The 21,024-nt window shown below is 40.1% G+C and overlaps 1 protein-coding gene across 1 annotated transcript in view; it reads left to right on the forward strand.

Moving 5' to 3' along the window:
* The window catches only part of RPGRIP1L (RPGRIP1 like), a 120,633-nt gene that overhangs the window by 10,894 nt on the left and 88,715 nt on the right, over positions 1–21,024 (forward strand). Inside the window, exons 5-8 of the mRNA XM_032805384.2 lie at positions 4,971–5,070; positions 7,062–7,205; positions 15,081–15,186; positions 19,906–20,052. Coding sequence (XP_032661275.1) covers positions 4,971–5,070; positions 7,062–7,205; positions 15,081–15,186; positions 19,906–20,052 — 497 coding nt within the window. The remainder of the gene's footprint in view (positions 1–4,970; positions 5,071–7,061; positions 7,206–15,080; positions 15,187–19,905; positions 20,053–21,024) is intronic.

Below are 21,024 nucleotides of genomic sequence, written 5' to 3' on the forward strand. Positions count from 1 at the left end.
CTATAGTAACTCCTTTTTCTTTCCTTGTAAAGCATTTTGAGATACCTTAAGTATGAAAGGAGCCCTGGTTTTTGCTTTGTTTGCATTTGTACATTTTAATCTTATGGGGGAGAAAATACAACCATGGCAGCTAAAATTGGCATACATGTACTTTGTGGAAAGATTCAGATATTCTGTTCTCCTGCATGGCAATCTTACAAAGATGTATTTTATTACAAAAAAGAAAACATACTTTTCTTCTTATGATATTGCCTCTGCAGAGCCCTACTGTAGAAGTTGCGTGACTGGCAGTGTTAGGCCTGACAGGAGTCTGCACGTTTATAAATCCTTTCTTTTAGGGTGTTTCTACACAGTAGTTGGGAGGGTGCTTTCCAGCCTGGGTAGACGAATGTGCGCTAAACATGGCAGAGTGGCCATGGCGACACAGGCAGCAGCTCAGGCTAACAACCTGAGTACAGTCTTGCTCAAACGCCTGGATATGGGTGGCCAGTCCAAGCTACCACCATGGCCACACAGTATTTTTAGCACACTAGCTTGAGCAGAACTAGTGCATGTCTGCACACACTGGGAAGCACCCTGGCAGCTGCTCTGTAGCCATACTCACAGGTTAAGGATTCACTTCTACGGTTAGTTGAATCTGGTGTACAAAGCAAGTGCTTAGAGCTTGAGTATGGTAGTGTTTCCTTCTCATCAAGTCAGAGACTCTGTACTGTGGTGTTCACCATCAAAAAAATGTCTTGAATGTTGTCTAAGCTTTCTGTTTAGATAGTGTTAGGCATGGATGCCTTCAGTCTGGATTGGGGAACACATCTAAGATCTTTGACTATGTGTGGACTTTGGAGACTTCAGGAAACAAAGAATTATTAACTTGCTAGAACTGTGGGCTGTCAGGCTGGATCTCAGATTTTTTCTTATAGATCAAAGGGGAACCAGTGCACCTTCTCAGAGGCAATATGGTTGCTTAAACAGACAAGGGAGAACTTGATTGCCTCTTTTGTGTCAGGATGCAAGGTATCTACAGGAATGAATCACTTTATCTTGAGTGTGCCTGTCTGCTATGCACCTGGCAGGCCCACAAACAGTTAAAAGAACTCGATAAATTCCTGGAGGATAGGTCCATCAATGGCTATTGACCAAAATGGGCAGGGATGATATCTCTAGCCTCCTAGCTAGAAGCTGGGAGTGGGTGACAGGAGATGTATCATTTGATAATTACCTCTTCTTTTCATTCCCTGTGAAGCACCTAACATTGGCCACTGTTGGAAGACAGGATACTGGCTTAAATGGAGCTTTGGTCTGGCCCAGTATGGCCATTCTTATGACTACTTGAGTCAGAAAGGTGTGGCTCAGTACAAGTAGTCATTCAAATCCTCAGTGGCTTTTCTGATATTTTACCACCTAGAGAGAGAACGTGTGTGAGGTAATATCTTTTATTGGAACAATTTCTGTTGGTGAGAGAGACAAATTTTCAAGCTTACACATTAACTTTTGTGCTACTAGAATAATAAAAATCCAACCAGGAATGCTCTGGATATGAAGAATTATTAGCTACTCTTGGAATAACTGAGCTGCTTAGAAAGTCAAACAGATGATTTGTAACACTTGGAAATACATAAAAGGTCAAATTATTTTAGTTCAAAGGCTGCCTAAGGAGGTAAGACTGTGCATTTAGTTCATTTTAGGATCTTGCTGGTGTTCCTATGTATTGAACATCTCAGAGCTCGCTCATTTAGAGCAGTGTTTCCCAAACTTGGGACGCCGCTTGTTTAGGGAAAGCCTTGGCGGGTCAGGCCAGTTTGTGTACCTGCTGCGTCCACAAGTTTGGCCAATCATGGCTCCCACTGGCTGCGGTTCGCTGCTCGAGGCCAGTGAGGGCTGCTGGAAGTAGTGTGGGCCAAGGGGCGTACTGGCCACCGCTTCCCGCAGCTCCCATTGGCCCAGAGTGGTGAACCACGGCCAGTGGGAGCCATGATTGGATGTGGCGGGTCGTAAACAAACCAGCCCAGCCCCCCAGGACTTTCCCTGCCACAAGCGGCATCCCAAATTTGAAAACCACTGATCTAAGATGGCAGCGTTGGTAGCGAGAGCAGGGACGGGACCGGCTTACCCTCCTTCAGGGCGAGGGTGCCACACCGCTCACCACACTTCCGTCGCCTCGGGCCCGTCCTTGCTGCGGTGCTGAGGGAACCACAACAGTAGTAAGTGGCTCAGCCCTGTCAGTCAGGGCTGGGCACTAAAGCCAGAAGTCTATAAGCCCAGGCCCTTGGGCAGGGCGGGCAAGACACAGCTGAGGCTCAGGCCTTCAGCAGGGCTGAGCACAAGATAACAGTATGTATATAAGCCAGGCCCTTGGGCAGAGTGGGGCAACACACAGTCTGGGCTCAGCTTCAGCAGGCTGAGCACTAGTAACAAGTATATAGCCCAGGCCCTTGGGCAGGGCGGGGCAACCACCAGTCTGGGCTCAGTTTTCCAGGCGTAAGCCGTTCTAATGGGACGAAACGCGCAGGCCCACCGATGAGCACGATTACAAGTAGTATAATGAGCTCGGCCCGCCTTGGGCAGGGCGGGCAACACACAGTCTGGGCTCAGGCCTTTCAGCAGAGCTGAGCACTAAGTAACAGTATATAGGCCCAGGCCCTTGGGGCAGGGCAGGGCAGACACACAGTCTGGCTCAGGCCCTTTCACAGGGTGCTGAGCAAGTAACATATAGGTCCAGGCCCTTGGGCAGGGCGGGTATATATATCTTATGCCTTTCAGCAGGGGCTGAGCGATAAGGTAGCAGTATATAGGCCCAGGCTCTTGGGCAGGGCGGGCAACACACAGTCTGGGCTCAGGCCTTTCAGCAGAGCTGAGCACTAGGTAACAGTATATAGGCCCAGGCCCTTGGGCAGGGCAGGCAACACACAGTCTGGGCTCAGGCCTTTCAGCAGGGGCTGAGCGATAAGGTAGCAGTATATAGGTCCAGGCCCTTGGGCAGGGCGGGCAACACACAGTCTGGGCTCAGGCCTTTCAGCAGGGCTGAGCGATAAGGCAACCACTGTAGATGGCCTCCTCAGGCCAGGGGAGGGGGAGTCTGCCACCCTTAAGAGGGTGCAGGGGGAACGCAGGCCCTCCCACTCCACTGCGTTCCAGCCCGGGGCCCTAGCAGCGGTCAACGCCGCTGACGGTCAGTGGGGGATCCTGACCGAAACACACTGACATGGGCTCAGGTGAGTCTGCAGCCTGACTGCAGTCGGCTGCCCCCGGGCCACTTCCAACCTCCCCCTCACTGGGTACTTGCCCTTCACCAGCATCGTCCAGGGGGTCCCAAACCATGGGTTCCTCAGGGTGTCCAGCGTCGGGAGGTCCCGTCCAGTCGTCGGGGTACCGGGTGTCGGGAGGTCCAGACAGCTCCTCCACAGGCCAAGCGTTGAACCGCTCAGTTGGCTCCTCAGGCCGAGCGTTGAACCACTCAGTTGGCTCCTCTGGGTACTGGCCCCAGGGGAGGTGAGGCCAGTACTCCTCCGGATACCGAGCACGGGGTAGGCCAGGCCCAGCGGGAGCTCGTGCCCCAGCGTCTGCCTTCTCCGGCAGCCTCCTCCTACCTGAGCGCTGGGGCCGGGCTTTTGTACTTCCTGTCCCACCCCTTGACTTCTGGGGGGCGGGGACAGGCGGCAGGGGCCTTGGACTTCCTGTCCTGCCCCTTGACTTCCGGGGGGCGGGGACAGGTGGCGGGGCCTCTGCCCGTGGCCGCACCTTCTCTGGCCTTTTTCCCTCAGGAGTGCGGGGGAGTGGGGCCCCCTCGCTACACAGCCTCAGTGGCATATGAATTCAGTGTGCTCTTGTCTGAAGTCTGAAAAGCAGATGTATAGAGTTCTGTTTACGCCAGGGGTCAGCAACCTTTCAGAACTCGGTGTGCCGAGTCTTCATTTAGTCACTCTAATTTAAGGTTTTGTGTGCCAGTAATATATTTTAATGTTTTAAGAAGGTCTCTTTCTATAAGTCTATAATATATAACTAAACTATTGTTGTATGTAAAGTAAATAAGGTTTTTAAAATGTTTAAGAAGCTTCATTTAAAATTAAATTAAAATGCAGAGCCCCCCTGACCGGTGGCCAGAACCCAGGCAGTGTGAGTGCCACTGAAAATCAGCTTGCATGCCGCCTTCGGCACCAGTGCCATAGGTTGTCTACCCCTGGTTTACGCATTAGCAAATCCCTAATCTCTTGATGCTGCAATAAGATTAGATGCTGGATTTGGGAGGACTGTTCAACTAGCCTAGCAGCGTTCTTCAGGGAGGTTACATCTAGCTAGCCCCTTTCAATGGAGCTTTGTAGAGGCATAGTCATGAAGGAGAAGGAGTTACACTGGCCATTTTTCTTTTCCTGCTTTGGAGCCCAGATCTAAATAGAGTTTCTGGAGGTAAAGAGAAACTGAAAGACCTTTAAAACTGATTGGGATGCTTATACCATCAGTCGGTGCAATGTAAGACTTGAGGAAATTATTTGGACCCCTAAGTACAAACTACTAATCATGGTCCTGTGACTGCTAAGATAGGTACATGATTCCTCCAGTATGGCTCCATGGAGATGGTCCAGTCAGAGAACAAGAATAGTTACTAGGCAGTAACCACTTCTTAAATTATCATTACTGTTAAGTCTCCTTGCACTGATGCTGGCATTTATGTTCTTTGCTTGAAATTACAATAAATACCTTCTAGAAGACCCATATCAAAGCCTATTGATAACCTCACCCTGTAACTGTGCATGCTGTGTTGTCCTTACTGGAATTTTGATACCTGAACTGTGTGATGCGTGTTCTGAATTTATACATAGCATTCTGTTGTGTATTTGATATAAAAGTACCCATTCTGATATCTATATAGTAATTATTGATATTTATATTATGTAAGGATTTTTCCCCTTGTGTTAAATATCTTTTTAATTAACGTCAGTCTCAGAAATATGCCTCTCTGTTTTCTTTATTTTTAGGAATGAGATTTCAGGATGTAGAACTGAGATCCCCCCAAGCCATGCTCCCAAGATACGGACATAGTTTGCTTGAAGAAGCAAGGGCTGAGATAAGAAATTTGTATGATATTTGTATAACTTAATTTTCTATAATATATAGTTATTAGTATATGTGATATTATTGAGAAAAAACACATTTTGCAACCATCAAGGTGTTTTACAGAGCTTTCACTCCAGCAAAAAATGGGGCCTTAGGATCTGGCATTGATTGTATTGGCATCAGCAACGCTTCACTAGAGATTTAGAAATGGAAAGTATAAGGATCCCTTATCAAATTGCATTGGGCAGAGAAATTTAATACAGTAAAATGTTTGTACTCTAGTTGGAATTTGGTCAGGTTTTAACACCTTTACTCATGCAAAATTTGCCTTGGAATCTTTTTATGACTCTGAGTGGCCAGAACATTGGTTTTTATATTTCATTCAAAAACCAGCACGTCTTGCAAGCACAGTGCGCCTTATCCCCATGCTAGGCTATTGGGGTTAACACTGACAGAAGGAAGAAAGTTACCTATGAAATTATTACCAACACACTTCTTGAAGCACCTAAGTTTTATTCTAGAGATCTCCCATCGAAGTGGTGACCTAACTTAGATGTTGCTTAAGTGATGAAGTATGAAGATTCATAGTCCAAGCGAGTGGGCCAGTTTCTGTACTGTGTATCTTGGAAGGTGCAGCCTGGGGAATGGAGGTGGCAAAGCTGGCTTTAAGGGTATGTCTACGCAGCAAAGAAAAACCTGTGACTGGCCCAAGCCAACAGACTTGGGCTGTGGTGCTGTTTTGTTGCTGTGTAGACTTCTGGGCTCGGGGAGTCTCCTAACTCGCCAATCATGGATGCCTAGTTGCTCTGTAGACATACTGTGAGTCATCTTTGCATTTCCTAGGTTCCTGGCTCCTCTTCAATTCAATGTGGCATGCACTCTAAGTTAGACTTGGAGCACAGAGAACCTCTGGTACATCCGTGCTCTGAGGGCTGTGTTATCCAAGGGTGGGGGCGGGGGAGGGGAAACACATAGCAAAAGTAGTTAATTTTTAACTTAAAGTTACAGAGCTCTGTTATATTATTTCTCTGCCTTAAAACTTATCAGTAGCTATTCTAGTTTTCTGAGGTCTTCCCTCTTGGTGTGAATGGTGAGCATAGTTTTCTCAAGATGCAACATATACTTTTTCTAGAGTTAATAGCAACTGTATCTAACGTACAAAAAATTGTATAGTGGAAGATACTGTTAATAAAGACATATAGGGTAGCTACACATAGTACTACCTATGTAATTGCAATGTGAAAAAATATGAGGTTACTTTGCCAAGAAACATTCCAAATCTGGACGTTTGTCTACTAAGATGATTCTCAAAGTTACTAATACACCATTTTTTGATTAATATGATGTGCTGATCTGCTCATCTTTCAGGGCAAACCCAGATCTGGGTGGAACTCACCTGAAATATCACCTGAAATATCAGAATAAATTCCACTGCTTGTAAAAGTTAGTAATTTTGATGCAGATTGCCTAAACTGCACTGTACACCACCATATAATCCAAAAGAAAAGGTTAAAAATGGAGGTCCCTGTTTTAGTCCATTGAGGATTTGTTAATCTTCTTATGCCTGGAGGTGAAGTTTTCCTGCCCGTAAACCTTCTGGCAACAGAAAATTAAGAACAGGACACACTTAATATGCCATGTAAATAAATCAGGTGTGATATGACATAGTAGCTTGTTCATGCTAAACAAACGAACTTAATTTAAGCCATCTAATATATGGTGTTTTAGCTATTGTAATTGAAAATGTTGCTAATATTTGATCATCTAATTTTTTTGGACTATTTGCATCCCCCTACATGAACTACGTATGCGCTAATGATCTTCATGATAAATAAAATTCTAGAAGTTTAAGTTAGCACCTTTGTTTAAATGGGTGAGGAGATTTGATCCAGGAATGTAACTTCACACAGGCTACTTTTTTCTGCTTTCCTTTCAGTGTCTAATTTTTATCTTTTTCTTATTTAAAAAACAAAACAAAACCTCTGAACACAAGCTTCTTTGTTAATTTGTAGGGAAAACGTGATTGAGTCACAAAAGGGACAGATTGAAGAACTGGAGCACACTGGAGAGGTACTAAGGAGTCAGATAAGAAAGAAGGAAAAAGAGTTTGAAGAATCTGTTCTGCAACTGAAAGAGCAACAAGCAACAGGGCAAAGGTATTCTGAAAAATGGAAGCTTCCATATCACAAAGCCATAATGCCTTCTATATGTATTAGGGTGAAGCATTAGAAAGTTATGTCCTAATTCATATATCCTCCATATTTCTCAAAACAGTACAGGACAGTTAGATAATGATTCTAGAAACAAATGAAGTTTGTTGTGCTTATTTCTTTTTGTGGTAATGCTGAGTACTAAGGCATTCAAGTAAAGCCTTATCTGCCTGACCCTGGCCAGTTAGTATGCTGAGGATAGGTCCTGACCCTAAGTTTACACACAGGGCCAGATGTAGGGACAGGTAACCATCTGGGGTGCTGGGCTTGGGAGGTACTGGGCTTGGGATGCTATTTTTGTTGTTAGAGACAAAAGGGAAAACAGAATACTTCAAGTATAATATTTTACAGATCCCAGCTTATAATTTATCATCTTATGTGACAGGGATAAATCATGCATGCAAATCGTGAATCAAAGTTGTGAAATGGCTGAAAATGCAATAAAAAATTAAGTATTCAAAAGTTTAACAAATGGAGATGCTTTTTGGCTGGAGAGCCATTTGTTTTAGGGGAGTGGTCCCCAACCTTTCTCGTCAGGCAGGCACCAGATGACGAGCCACCAAGGTCCGTGGCCTGCAGTTGAGCATCCGCCGAAATGCCACCGAGAAGCGGCAACACCTATTGACATTGCTGCCGAAATGCCGCCGAAAATCAGTGGCATTTCGGCGGTGACTCCTCTGGATGACGCTGCTTCTTCGCGGCATTTTGGCGGATGCTTGTCTGCTGGACAGTATGCAGGTGCACATAGATGCCCCGGCGGGCGCCACATTGGGGACCACTGTTTTAGGGCCAGCTCTGTTCACGCATATGATGATCTGAGTCAAATGAACATGAAGCTGTTAAATGCAATAAAATTATGGCCTTCACAGATGCTTGAATGAATACAGCAGAACGCTCTTTGTAGGTATGCAGGGGAAGAAACTGAAGACTGTTGTATTCTTTCCTCTTCTTGCTACTTCTCATTTTTTCCCCCAACTTCTCTTTTTGTTTTTATTCCTATATGTTTCTCCTTCTACTTTTCCTGATTCCTCACTTTTCTTGTCTTTCCCTTTCCTCTTTTATCCTCATCATCTGTCCTCCTTTTTTTTCTGCTTTTCTCCACCCTCAAAACTTTCTTTTCTCCTTCACATTATTTTTTCTCACAACATTTTTGTTTCTAATTTCCCTTATTCTCATCCAGTTCTACCTCTGTGCTTACTTTTTATCTTCTTCCTGACTTTCCTAATGACTTACATCTCTCTTGTTTTGTTTAAACTTAATCTTTTGACTTTTTAGAACTGACTTGACGCAAGAAATCTCTCTGCCAGCTCTGGGCTGAAAGTAGTAGTAATGTATCTTTTTAAGAGTTAGAGAGGACAGATCTGTTAAGTGACCTGATCTTTTTACAGCTACACTCAACAGCACTTTGCTCGCCTTGTGTCTTCCTCCTCAATCTTAACTCACCCCCATTATCTATGTTTAATTTAGGGCTCACTATTCTTTTCCATGCAGGCAAAAATCCAGTTGACTTCAACGGAAGTTTGTGCAGACTTAATACTGGCAAACCAGGCCCTTAATTATACCATACATTGTTCTGGGCAGGAGCCTTGGCTTATGTGTCTGTACACATCAGTAGCACTATATATTTAATAAATGCTGATGCTGAATTATTTAGCATATCATAATTGATCTCAGTCTAAAACATCTTCCTTTTAAAACATAACATGAATAGTTTAAAAGGGTATTAGCAGTACTTCCACTTAGAAAAACATCTGTATGTATTACGTATGTATTTTACCTTAACTGTAGAGATTCTAAATACATGCAATTTGTAATAGTACTGTAAATCTATAGTTATTTATATTAATAAAATGACTGTACAGGTACCAGTAACAATCTTATATCTACGTTTCCATTCTTGCCTGCGTAAACTTAGGTTTGAAATTCTGGAAGTATTTCCTAGATATCTGATTCCTTGTTCAAAACCGGGCCCTGAAATGTTAGGAATCTATATACGAGTACTTCCTGACATTTATGGCACATAATCTTTACAGAAAATATTATTGAAATTCCTTGCAGTTGTTGTTTAATTGACCAGTTTGGTTTGTCATCAACTTGACACAAACTTTTAGTCATCCCAAGCCTGTAATTGGTATGAAATAGGAACTAAAACACCCTTTTATTAAAATCATGGGTTTTTCCTCTGGTTGTGGCCCCTAAAATACTTAGATGTGATTTTTGCATATGTTCCACATAATCTTTTGTTAGCAAATCTCTTGTGTCCTTGCAACCTATGTGTCTGTGGTTTTTAAACCAAATTCAGTATAAAAAGTAAACAATATAATGCATGTAATTTGCCTATTTGTAAAGGAGGTCCAACAGTAAATATAATAGAGTTCACTGTGAAATCACATGCACATGGATATAAAAAAGTAGAAAATTAAGTGTCCAATAAAATATATTAGAATTGTTACAAAATGTGTTAATAGTTAGAATTCACTATGTCCATGTAATGGTAGGGTGGGAGAAATAGCTAAAGGAATGCTAACCTAGTCAGCACAACAGTATGGAATAGTCACTTCTGTTCCATAATTTCTAAACTGATCCCTAAATTTAAATGGTTTATGCAGTGCTCTCTATGTACATATTATGAAGGGTGAATTGCAAGGATCCAGTAGCCTCAGTTCTATCCTTTCCAGATTTGGTTATGGATGCACATACCTTCACTCATCATCCTAAGAGTTTAGTCTTTCTTTCTTTCTCAGGAGCCCTACAGCTGTCATCTGACTTGCTAATATAGGAGGATAGTCTCATACTGCACCATGATCCACCTGACAGCATGAATTATGGGACTTAAATAAGTCTGGTCTTCTCTCTTCTCAGAAAGTTTAGAAAATACTATTGCAATACAGAAGGCTGTTGATATTAAAGTGCTGCTATCAGAAATTGTGGTGGTTTGGGCAGCTGGCAATGTCTCCTTGTTCTGCTTCCAGATCAAGTATTTTGGAATTTTATTATACCTAATGTCCCCGCCTTGTCTTAAATTAGCATACATTTGGCTACCATCTGGGTGTATTAGTTTCCAAAAGGCAGCTCAGGAATTAATTCAGGGAAGTCCTGTGACCTTTGTTATACAGGAAGTCAGATTAGATCATCACTGTGGTCCCTTCTGGCCCTTCAATCTATAAATCTGTCTTTAGAAACCTGGTGATTGTGCGATGCCTGAAGGGCCCAATGAGTGTGCTTCCAACAGTATTTGAACTAGTCCCATCCTGGGATCTCAGCTTGGTGTTCACAAGATTTAAAGACACTTTGAGCCTTTAGGAAAAACAACTTTTACAGCTTTATGGTTAAAAAAGCATTTGTTATTGCAAGGCACTTGTAAAAAGTAAGTGAGCTACAGAATGTGATGACTGATCTTTCCTTCAATGAGTATCATGAAGATAAGATCATTGCATGTACGTATTCCAGGCTCTCACCCAGTGTGGTAACTGAGTGTGACCTTAATCACACTATTAACTTCCGGGCCTTCATGTCAAACACTCATTTCTTCCTCGAGAAACTCAGTGCCACATTTTAGATGTAAAGCAGACTCTTTTTATGTTGATTAGACTTGGAATTTTAAGAAGTCAGCTAAACATCTTGTGACTTTGAAAGTGCAATACAAGAGAACTAACAGATTCCAACCCATGCTATAGCTTCTTCACGGCATTCTAGAATTACCCTGGTGCAGTACAAGAATAGACTGGACATAGGACCAGAAGTATAGCAAGGGGTTTGGCTAGGTGTTCATGGTCCAGAAATCCTTGCTTGCACAGCAGCATGTAGACTTCAGTGTCAAAGCTAGTGTAAGTCAGAGCAGCCCTGTGGAATGCTCTAAATTGTGCTGGGGACAACCCCAATCTCCAGAGCAACCTGAAATCCAAGAATTGCAAAGGTGGCTTAAAGCCGCTTTGACCTCCCTGTTGCACCTCATCCTGGACTTAGATTTTCTATGCTGCACTTCAAGACAGGCACCGTACAGAACATAGACTAGTGTCTGCCCAAGTGGGTTAGACCAGGGGTTCTCAAACTGGGATTTGGGACCCCTCAGGGGGGTCACAAGGTTATTACATGGGGGTCATGAGCTGTCAGCCTCCAGCCCAAAACTCACTTTGCCTCCAGCATTTATAAAAGTGTTAAATATATTAAAAAGTTATTTTAATTTATGAGGGGGGTCGCACTCAGAGGCTTGAAAGGGTCACCAGTACAAAAGTTTGAAACCACTGGGTTAAACTATAAACTGAGGTGACTATTGTGGCACTCACTGGTATAGCTGCAGATACTGTGTTTCTTATAATTTCCATTAGAAGTTTTGTTTTGTTTTTTTAAATGGGGCATATTACTTTGAGAAACTTGGCACATAGGTTATCAGACTGGTTAAATTTTTAAAACATAACATTTAATTTAATTTAGTTTGGTTGGTTTTAATTTAGAGATGGGTAAAACGTAATTACCTCATGGTTCGATGATTTCTACAGAACATAGTGCTCAAGCCAAAATGCTTTAATTCTGAACAATTACATTTTGGAAGCAGCTAGTCCTTCAAGTAACTCAGTTGCTCTTGGTACTTTCCAAAAACATGTTTTGAATCAGCTCAGAAGCGCACTTGTGAAACAGATACTTGACAATGCTCTTCATCTGTCAGTATAGAAAAATATGTATTTTGTATATATAATAGCATTTTTTCTGCAACAGAACTTCAGCATCAGGCCTATTGAACACACACATTTAGGAGTATAGTCTATTAAATGCTCTTGATTACAGTATTTGCATTGTATCAGTTCTGTTCCCAGATTAGAAGGAACAAACATGGTAGACCTAATATAGCATTGGGGATTCAGTAGAACTACACGAGTAAAACTTTGCCAAATCAGACCCAGTGCAGACATAAACTTGTACTCACGTTTCCATCTGACTTCTCACACCTGTCTTCTCAGGCTCAAACTTGTTTGTGTGCCTGCGCATCAGAGATTTGCTGATTGTTGGATAGGCATTTATTTAGCTACCCACACATCCAAAATCCCTATTTCTGCATGCAAATACTGAGTTGGACTGAAAGCAGGAACGTAAATGTGCACTCAAAGATGCATGTTGTCCTGATTTCTGTGTGTATGGTTCTAAATTGAAATGGTTAATATATAATTTGATATGTGAATTGAAATAGTTCTAGTTTCTCTTGTATCAGCATCTGATAATGACATTAATGTGATACTTAGAGTAAATGGTTGCTTTTTTTTTCTTTTTTATTTGACCACCATTAAAAGAAATAAGAGGTACAAAACAAAAACCCTATTAAAAGTGTTACAGACATGACTTCAGCCAGTATATATTTTGTCATTTCAGATGTGTGGAAATGACAAAAGTATACACTGTGGTGATATTATGTTTTTTACTTCCATCATTAAGATTAACCTGAATAAATTCTGGGGCATTGATGGGAGACTGATCCTGTTCAACTGAAAAATATTGGCCAGTTCTCTTATTCTCTTTCTTTACCTCTGAATAGAGAAGGAAGAGGTCCTGAAAGTTATTTTCTATTTGAACGCAGGCTAACAATATGGAAAGAGTTGAGAGCTGCTTGCTTAGCTGATATGGCCATAGAAGCTATCTTCAAGAAATATCCATTGGCTGCTGTCTCAGTGTTGTTACATTTGATAGTTTGCAGATCTCAGTGACATTAATGTAACTACAAGGGAGCTATTCCTGATTTAATTTCACTGGTGTAACTGAGATGCAAATGAGAAGAAAAAAGTAAGCCCATAATATTAAATGAACTCTCTTTATTTTCACTTGGAACTTTTTTGGGTGGGGGAGGAGGGCAAGTTATTTTGGGCCACATTTTGGCTATAAAGCAGCATTAATATGTGCTCATATTCTGCTTCATATTAGACTTATGATCCCTTTGCATAAACTATTTCTGCTCAGACACAGAATAATTGGAATGAGGTACTGTGCTTTGTTCAGGTGACCACTTAAGTATATGTACATACACTATTCATAGGGACCATGTCACTTTCTCCCTGACCACTGTCTCTTCAGCTGCTCTGTGATGTCAGTTGTGGAAGACCTGAGAAGTCATCTCTCCATGGTTTTATAGGACAAGCAAAATAGGAAAGGCAGCTTCTGCCATGTGTTTCCATCACTGCTGGCAGTCTTTCAGGTGTGCATCCCTGTACATGATCAGCCAGAACATAGCAATTTAATAGAAGTAACGTGAAAATGATGTATGTCTGAGAGGAAAAACTTGATGCCCCTGCCTTTGTAAATATTTGAGAAAATATATATTAAAATCCATACATTGCTTGAAAATAAGTGCCATTTACTTTCAGTAGCTAGCAACTATATGTAGTTAGATATTGTCAGAATTGTCATAACTAAACTCAGTGCTAATAAACATCTATTTTTTCCTGATTTTGAAGGGTTAGTGTGTTAATAAGCATTGGCAAACCCATTCAAATCAAATACTCTTTGTCACTGTTGAAGGTAATGATTAATTTTGATTATCCAGAGCCATTGGAGTTACATCTGCACATCATAAATCTCACTATCATCTGCTTCTTTTGTTTACTTTAAAAAAAACAAAAACTCCTGTAAAAAGCATTTGAAGGGATCAGTGCTGTTTGTGTGAAACAAGATTAATAAAAATGTACCACTACATTAGCTTGTAAATAGCTAGTAAGAGACAATGCTGCTGTCTATATGCACCACAACATTAATTTATATAGATAACATGTTTTGGACTCACGATTATTTTAGCATTTTCTTAGGGTTGTTTCTTGGGGAAGATCTCAGATTTATGAGCTTGTTTATCATTTGCATAAGGACAGTTTACTGGGCAATACCAAAACACAATGAACTTTTGATATTTTGAAGATTAAGTATTTCAAGTCCTCAGCTGGTTTACAGATGTGTAAGCTTTGTAGTCCATTTTCTGTTTCCAGCATGGCATTGTGACAATTTTTCTGATAGTCTGTGATAGATAAATATTAGAGAAGAAATTATACATTTCAAGCACTATTGCTATAGTCTCATTTCTATATCACTTTATTTTGTATTTGTAGAAAGCAGTTCAGGGGTTTCTCTTTGTTTGGCTTGAAATATATGCAAAAAATAATGAGCTCACCTTTAGCTGTTCAAGGTAAAAGTTTTTTGGAAACTTTTTTTAGGTCTGTGATAACCTTTAACAAGCTTTTCCTATTAAATAATGCATTCTCAATTAAATCTCAGCGGGGGAAATATATAAAAGAATTGCAGGCATATAGAGTTTCTGCATAGATGTTAAGCATTTTATATAGTTAAAAGAAACATCTGCAGCTGATTTGAATGCTGACTTAGGGTATTATCTGTGTAAAATGCTAAGTCACTTTTCTTGGAAATATTTAAAAAGTTTCAGCTCTGAGAGGAAATTCCAATAAGTAGTAATCCTATGACCACATACTTTTAAAGAAAGTGGATAGATTGCAAAACAAATGATCCTTCTGCTTTAAGCATAGGATTGCTCCCTGCACTGCAGTGTATCTTTAGTTTTGATATTGTCAAGAAACATGTCCAAATAATGATTGGTACTTACATGTCATCTTCCAGTAAAATGTGGAATTACTTAAAATCTATAATGCAGATTTTAAAAGAAGGAATTAAGTTGGCTATTACATGCTAAACCTTCCCCCAAGTGGGTTGTGGAAGTAAGAAGCCATGAAAAACTGATTTGCAAGGCTTTTTAAATTTTCAAGGGAAAACTAATAAGAAGACTGTTATTGTACCTTAAATCTCACTGAGTTTATTTTTTATACAATTTTGAAGGTTAAACATTCGGGACAATGTGGAAATGATAAAGCTCCACAAACAACTGATGAAGAAAAGCAATGCTCTCTCAGCAATGGAAGGGAAATTTCTTCAGCTTCAAGAGGTAAGTAACTCACAATCAGTAACGTTCCATTCTCACATTATATGATAACACTGAACACTTGAGAATAGATTGTATAAAATATTATACACATGCTACCTGAAATTTACAATGTTTCCAGTGTTAAAGTTGTTTTGCAGATGGGTCCAGCAGGCCCTACAGTTCTCACTTGTATGCAGTGAGCTTGTCCATGGGAGTGCAGAGGTTTGGTATGGTCCAATTTTTGTTATACAGGTAAACTGCAGATTTCCAGCTGTCTCGGGGTAATGATTGAAATCTTTCTAAAACTGGGTTTCATAAAACAAATGTTGGCTTCAGTGTGAATTTGAAATATGGGGCTGGAGTTGAGTGTTGGTAAAACAGAAATGTGACTGTTCGGAATTCTGAGGATTGGCTTTTACTTGTGTCTATAATATACGGGAAACCATTTTTAAGGACCAGTTTAAATCACATGAAGCATAATTTTCTGTAAAATAACCACCATAAGTCAGGCTGTTGGCTGCATGGTGGACTCCATACATGGTCATATACACCCATGGAGGGCCCTGTGCTGGTCCAGGGAGAAGTGGGACAATGGCAATAAGGCAGCTAATGATTTCCCCTCTGTTCTGTTTGGACCGTTTAGGCAATGATCCTGTGTGGCTAGAGGGGGGTCCCCCTCCTTAAAATGTAGCAGTACCAGATGTATTTGTTATTTATAAGGGGTATAGTTTGGGGCTATTTCTTACATCTGACATTGGTGTCATTTAATTCACAGTAAGTGAAACATTGTTCAAATCCTTTGGCTTTTTGTGATGTTAAACCTTTCTTTCAAATTCTTTTAAGCAATTGATTTTCTGTTTATGCATGTGCAAACTTCCTTCACAGTTGCAAACTGAAATAGTGATCCAACAAATAATAAGTTTCTAAGCCAGAAAACTTACTGAAATAAGAATGACACATTTTTAAAACTTCAGGCCAAAGAAACCCTTGATGGACAGTTGCAGTGCTAACAGTGCAGAATAAGGGATCAGTAAATACAGAATAAATGACAAGCAACTGAAATAGAGGGCTGTAATTCCATTGCGGGTTCATATGGGTGTCATTAAATCCGAAGAGCAAAGCTCAAGTATTTGCTTCGGTTAGAGAACCCTGAGATAAACCCTGAGATAAACCCTGAAAAAATGAATAAGACACGCACAGTTTTAGTGATAATTATGAAATGTAACTAATCATAGAAAACAGCACAGAATTTCTAATTTGAATAGCAAACCAACGCAACATTGATAATGTAGCACCATTCAGTAGTGATGTGTTTTTCAGAAGTCTGATACTTGTTTTCGTAAGTAGTGAAATTAATTACTATGTACTTTCAGTTTCCACCAGTTGAAATGCAAATACTATCTACTCATTTTCCCTTTTAATCTGGACCAGCACAATTACTGTGCAACCAGGGGATAAAAGCTGGAGCTCCTATTCTAGCTAATGGCCTGAAATATGTCCATGTTATCATACACACATACAGAAAGTGTTTTAATATAGTGACAGTCATCATCATGTGGGCCGTCTGGATGAAAGAATCATGCAGTCTACTTAGAAATGCTGAGGGGCCCAGAAACTCTCTTCTGATTATTTATTTACTATCCCTTATGCGAATATTCAAAAAATAAAGAGGTCTTGATTCCGAAACTGATATTCTGGATTTCATGAGTGATACTTGCTAAATTATTATTTGATGTTGTTTCCAATTTTAGTTCTAAGGAGTTAATTCTGCTCTCACTTACTCCAGAGCAACTATTGATTGCACAGATGTAATTGAGATCTGATTTGATTCTATGGCCTGATTCTGTGGGGTACTTTTACCACAATGAAGTTACTCTTGATTTACACCAGTATAAGTGCAATCAAAATCAAGCCCTTTATCTTTTTATGTGCAGGCGTGTTCCGCAAAGGATAAAGTGCCAGACACCAGTGAAATTGAAAAAAACTAGAAATCACCAACCCAGTTACCAGCCTGAGGCAGAGTGTAAAATGAGAATCTAAAAGGGCCAAGCTCAAAGCTCCTCAGAGAGTACGGGAGGGGAGGAGGAGAACCCACTATAAGAGATGCTGAAAGAATGGTCAGAGTTGTAGAAGGAGAACAAGGAGAAGACTGTATCTTGAAAGATCAGTGAAGATAAAGGGTGAAATCCTGACCTCATTTAAGTCAATAGCAAAACTCTCATGGACTTTAATAGGACCAGGTTTTCACCCAAGATGTCAAGAGCAGAATCAATAGTATGTATGAAAAAGAACAGAGAGATTTTGGAAGATGAGGCTAGCCTACAGCCCCTAGGTTATCTGGGAGTGGGTTCTTAGAGATTCTAGTGAATGAAGTTTCAGTAAAGCTTAAAAAGATCGGAAGCCAGATTAGAAGGGATCTGAAACAGACTGGGACAAGAGAAAATCGGTGCATTGATTGTAGACTGCATGTTTAGTGATTTGAGAGATGAAGAGAAGGAGAAAGATGGGGTGGTACATGGAAATGCAGGTAATAGGATAATGAGAGGTTGAGAATTAGGGCAAGGGAGGGGTTGAATAGAAGGGTAATATAAGTAGGGAAGTTGGAAGGGAAGAGATTAGAGATGGAGGACGTCAAGGCTGATGACTGAGGAGAAGGGGAGGAGTTTGAGGAGAAGGGAAATGAGTGGAAAGAGAAGATGGGATAAAGAGTTCTCAGCAGCTTTTGACAGTTTTTTTCTCTTTAAAGAAGGTAACAAATAATGTGCAGAGATAAAAAATGGGGAAGAAGCCAGGGGAGTCTGACAGATATGACAATCTCCTGCAATAGCCTAGTTTAACCTTTTGGAATTAATTTTAGGAGTTAATCATATTAAAAATGCAAATACTTATTTGTTATTAACTTATTTAATGTAAACCCTAGGATGTGTTGTGCACTTGAAAGGACTCTTTGAAACAATGTGCTACACAAATTAGGGGGATTTATAGGAAATACTTGGGAGGAGGGGGAATGCAAATGACCCACCTCAGGATCCATTCTTTTGAAGCCGCACCTTGGACAGAAACCTATTGTCTGTCCAATTATCTATTCATGGTCACTTCGAAGACCCAAACTGAAGATAGGAGGGGGCTCAGATAAATGAGCAGGTTTTTTCTGAGCTGAAGCTGTGATGAACTTGTAATCACAGGAAAAAACCTCGTGTGGGGTTTGATAGACTAATCGCCACCCAGAGCCCTTGCTGGGATTAGAGATGATCTTTGGTAAGCTTATTGACATGAGTGTAGATCGTTTCATTGTTTTTAGTATGTTTTCTCTGTAATGCTCTTACCTTAAGAATAAACGTACCGGTGCTTAGAAAGTACTGGGGTAACATCTAACTGTTGACAATTACACTGTCTACCATCTCTGAGGAGAAAGCAAAGCAGGTCTGTCTGCCTGTTTTTAGGAAGGCCAGAATATAGTTAGGAAACTGTTCCCCCACCCCTGATCAGAAGGTGGAGAGACATGTGCCTCCCCCTAAGAAGGGCAATGACTGTGGTGCTGGAAGCCTAAAGTGGGTGCACTCGCTGGACTACAGAGGAATACAGGTGCAGTTGCTCATAACTGGCTTAAGAAAAGTGTCAAAGGCTATTAATAAGTGATGAGGACTATAGATAATATACTTCATTTGTTCTGCAATTTCTCTGGTATAAGAGCGTCTGCCATATTTGATGTTTTACATAAGGTTTATATTATGGACAAATCGGAGGTTAAAGATCAAGTGGATGACCTTTTTTCTTAAGTCATTTTTGAGAGTAGTCATTCTGCACATAGACTTCTCAGAAAAGACAACAAAATTGCACAGAGTTCTCTATCTCTTTCTGTCTTAAACTCCTGAAAATATTACATGACACAGAATTGTGGAAAACATGAAAACTAACTTCTCCCATCCAAAACCATCCATAAAAGACTCCTATATTTATATAATTACATGTTGGGTTTAGAGAATGTTAAACAGCAGACTGACCAGAAACAAAACAACCTAACAGCCATATTTGTCTGAATGTGATTTACAGTGAAATTCTTTATAATGAATCAGTGTTACTAAAACACTGTGAAATATCAGGGGTATAATCATCAGTAATATGCTGGAAATGAGGTTTTACCAGCATCTTACACTAATATTAAGGATGGTTAAAGTATCTACATTTAATCCAACAAAGTAGGTTCAATTTTAAAAGAAATTGTAAGCCTTTCATTAAATTATTTCTTCCAAGGAAATGTATCTGAGTGAATTGTGAATATAAATCAAATGAATATCTAAAACTATGGATTAGCAGAGCTGTCAAGTTCTGCGATTAGCATAGCTGTGGTCAGCCTTAACTTTTGCTTGTTATTGCAGTGTTTTTGGTCAGCACATCTAACCACTGTAACCAGAGCAAAATGTTTTAGTTGCTTTAACAGATGTAGTTTTGGTCCTTCTCAGAACAACTAACTGTAAGATGTTAATGTTGAGGAGAGGAAAAAATACCACCTTTCTGTTGGCCATGTGTGCTGACACTGATCTTTCAGTTCCTACAGGGGGTCAAACTTAGTTCAAGAGTGCCTCCTGTTGGCTGAGTTGAAAATGTGTATTATGTGCTGTTTTGCTAGATCAGCTACTATTTGAATATATACATATTTATAACTCAGGAATTATTTCATCATTGTGTTGTTATTGGAAGTTAACCTTTTCTTTTTTTCTTCTCAATTCCTTTTTATAGAGTCAAAGGAACCTTAAGGCCAGCCATGATGCTTTAATGGCAAATGGGAATGAACTCAATCTGCAGCTTAAAGAACAGTGTTTGAAGTGCCTCCATCTTGAGAAAGAATTACAGTCAATGACTTTTTCAAAACAAAGGATAGAAGAGGTGAGATTCCATATGGCTCAGACATTGGTCTGCATTCAGATCTAATTCTGGAAATATTTAGTAAGAAAATTGTATTTTCAATTAAAGAGATTACCTAAATGTTGCTCTGCAAATCACTGCTTATTGACTTTTTGGTTAAGAGAAAAGTATAGTATAGATTTAACTTCTGACTCCCTGTATCTAGAAATTAGATCCTATACTTGCGCTTGTTCAAATAGGACATTCACATACTTGACCTCTGTTTTTCTGCATACATTTGAATTTTCATGTTGACATTAGACTGACTTCATTTATTGTTGAAAATTTGGTTATTTTAATATTGTGAGTTCTGTTACATGTATCAGAGATATTGTACATTTCAAAATATTTCCTATGCTCGTGAGACATGCTTAAAGTTAGAGGAGTATTCAGGTAAGCATTAGTATTTAGAAATACTTATTCCAAAAAAACAGCCATAGTACATATTTTCTTGATTGCTTTTTTACTGAGACTTCTTAGCACTACATTTTTGAATCACAGCAAGTGTGAACATCTACCTAAAATCTTTTTAAATGATTTTTTCACATAACAGATGACTGTCCTTTCCACCTGGAAGCTCAAATCAATCACTTTTTCTGTTCCTGAGCTCCATTAGCCAGAAGAATGGAAGTGCCACAGTCAGCATTGATCCAGATTTAGGGCCCATTCCTTAATCCCTTAGTAGTTCCATTGACTCTGTGCAAGAGAAGGGGTTTGCAGGATCATAGTTCAGGTTCTTCCATCTGTATATCTTGCTACATTTAGTCATGCCTAAAGGTTGGCTCATTATGAATTTATTGTTATAATGACAAAGCTTAAGCTTAAAGAAACTCATCCCATATCTAATAACCTCTAAATTGTTATAATATATTTGGGAAAGTTCTTAATTTTTTTAAATGTATAATGGCTTTAAAATTCTTATCTCCCTTCAATGGATGTTTTGAAAGCAAGCGG

The sequence above is a fragment of the Chelonoidis abingdonii genome, chromosome 19 (assembly GCF_003597395.2).
Source record: "Chelonoidis abingdonii isolate Lonesome George chromosome 19, CheloAbing_2.0, whole genome shotgun sequence".
NCBI classification, from domain to species: Eukaryota; Metazoa; Chordata; order Testudines; family Testudinidae; genus Chelonoidis; species Chelonoidis abingdonii.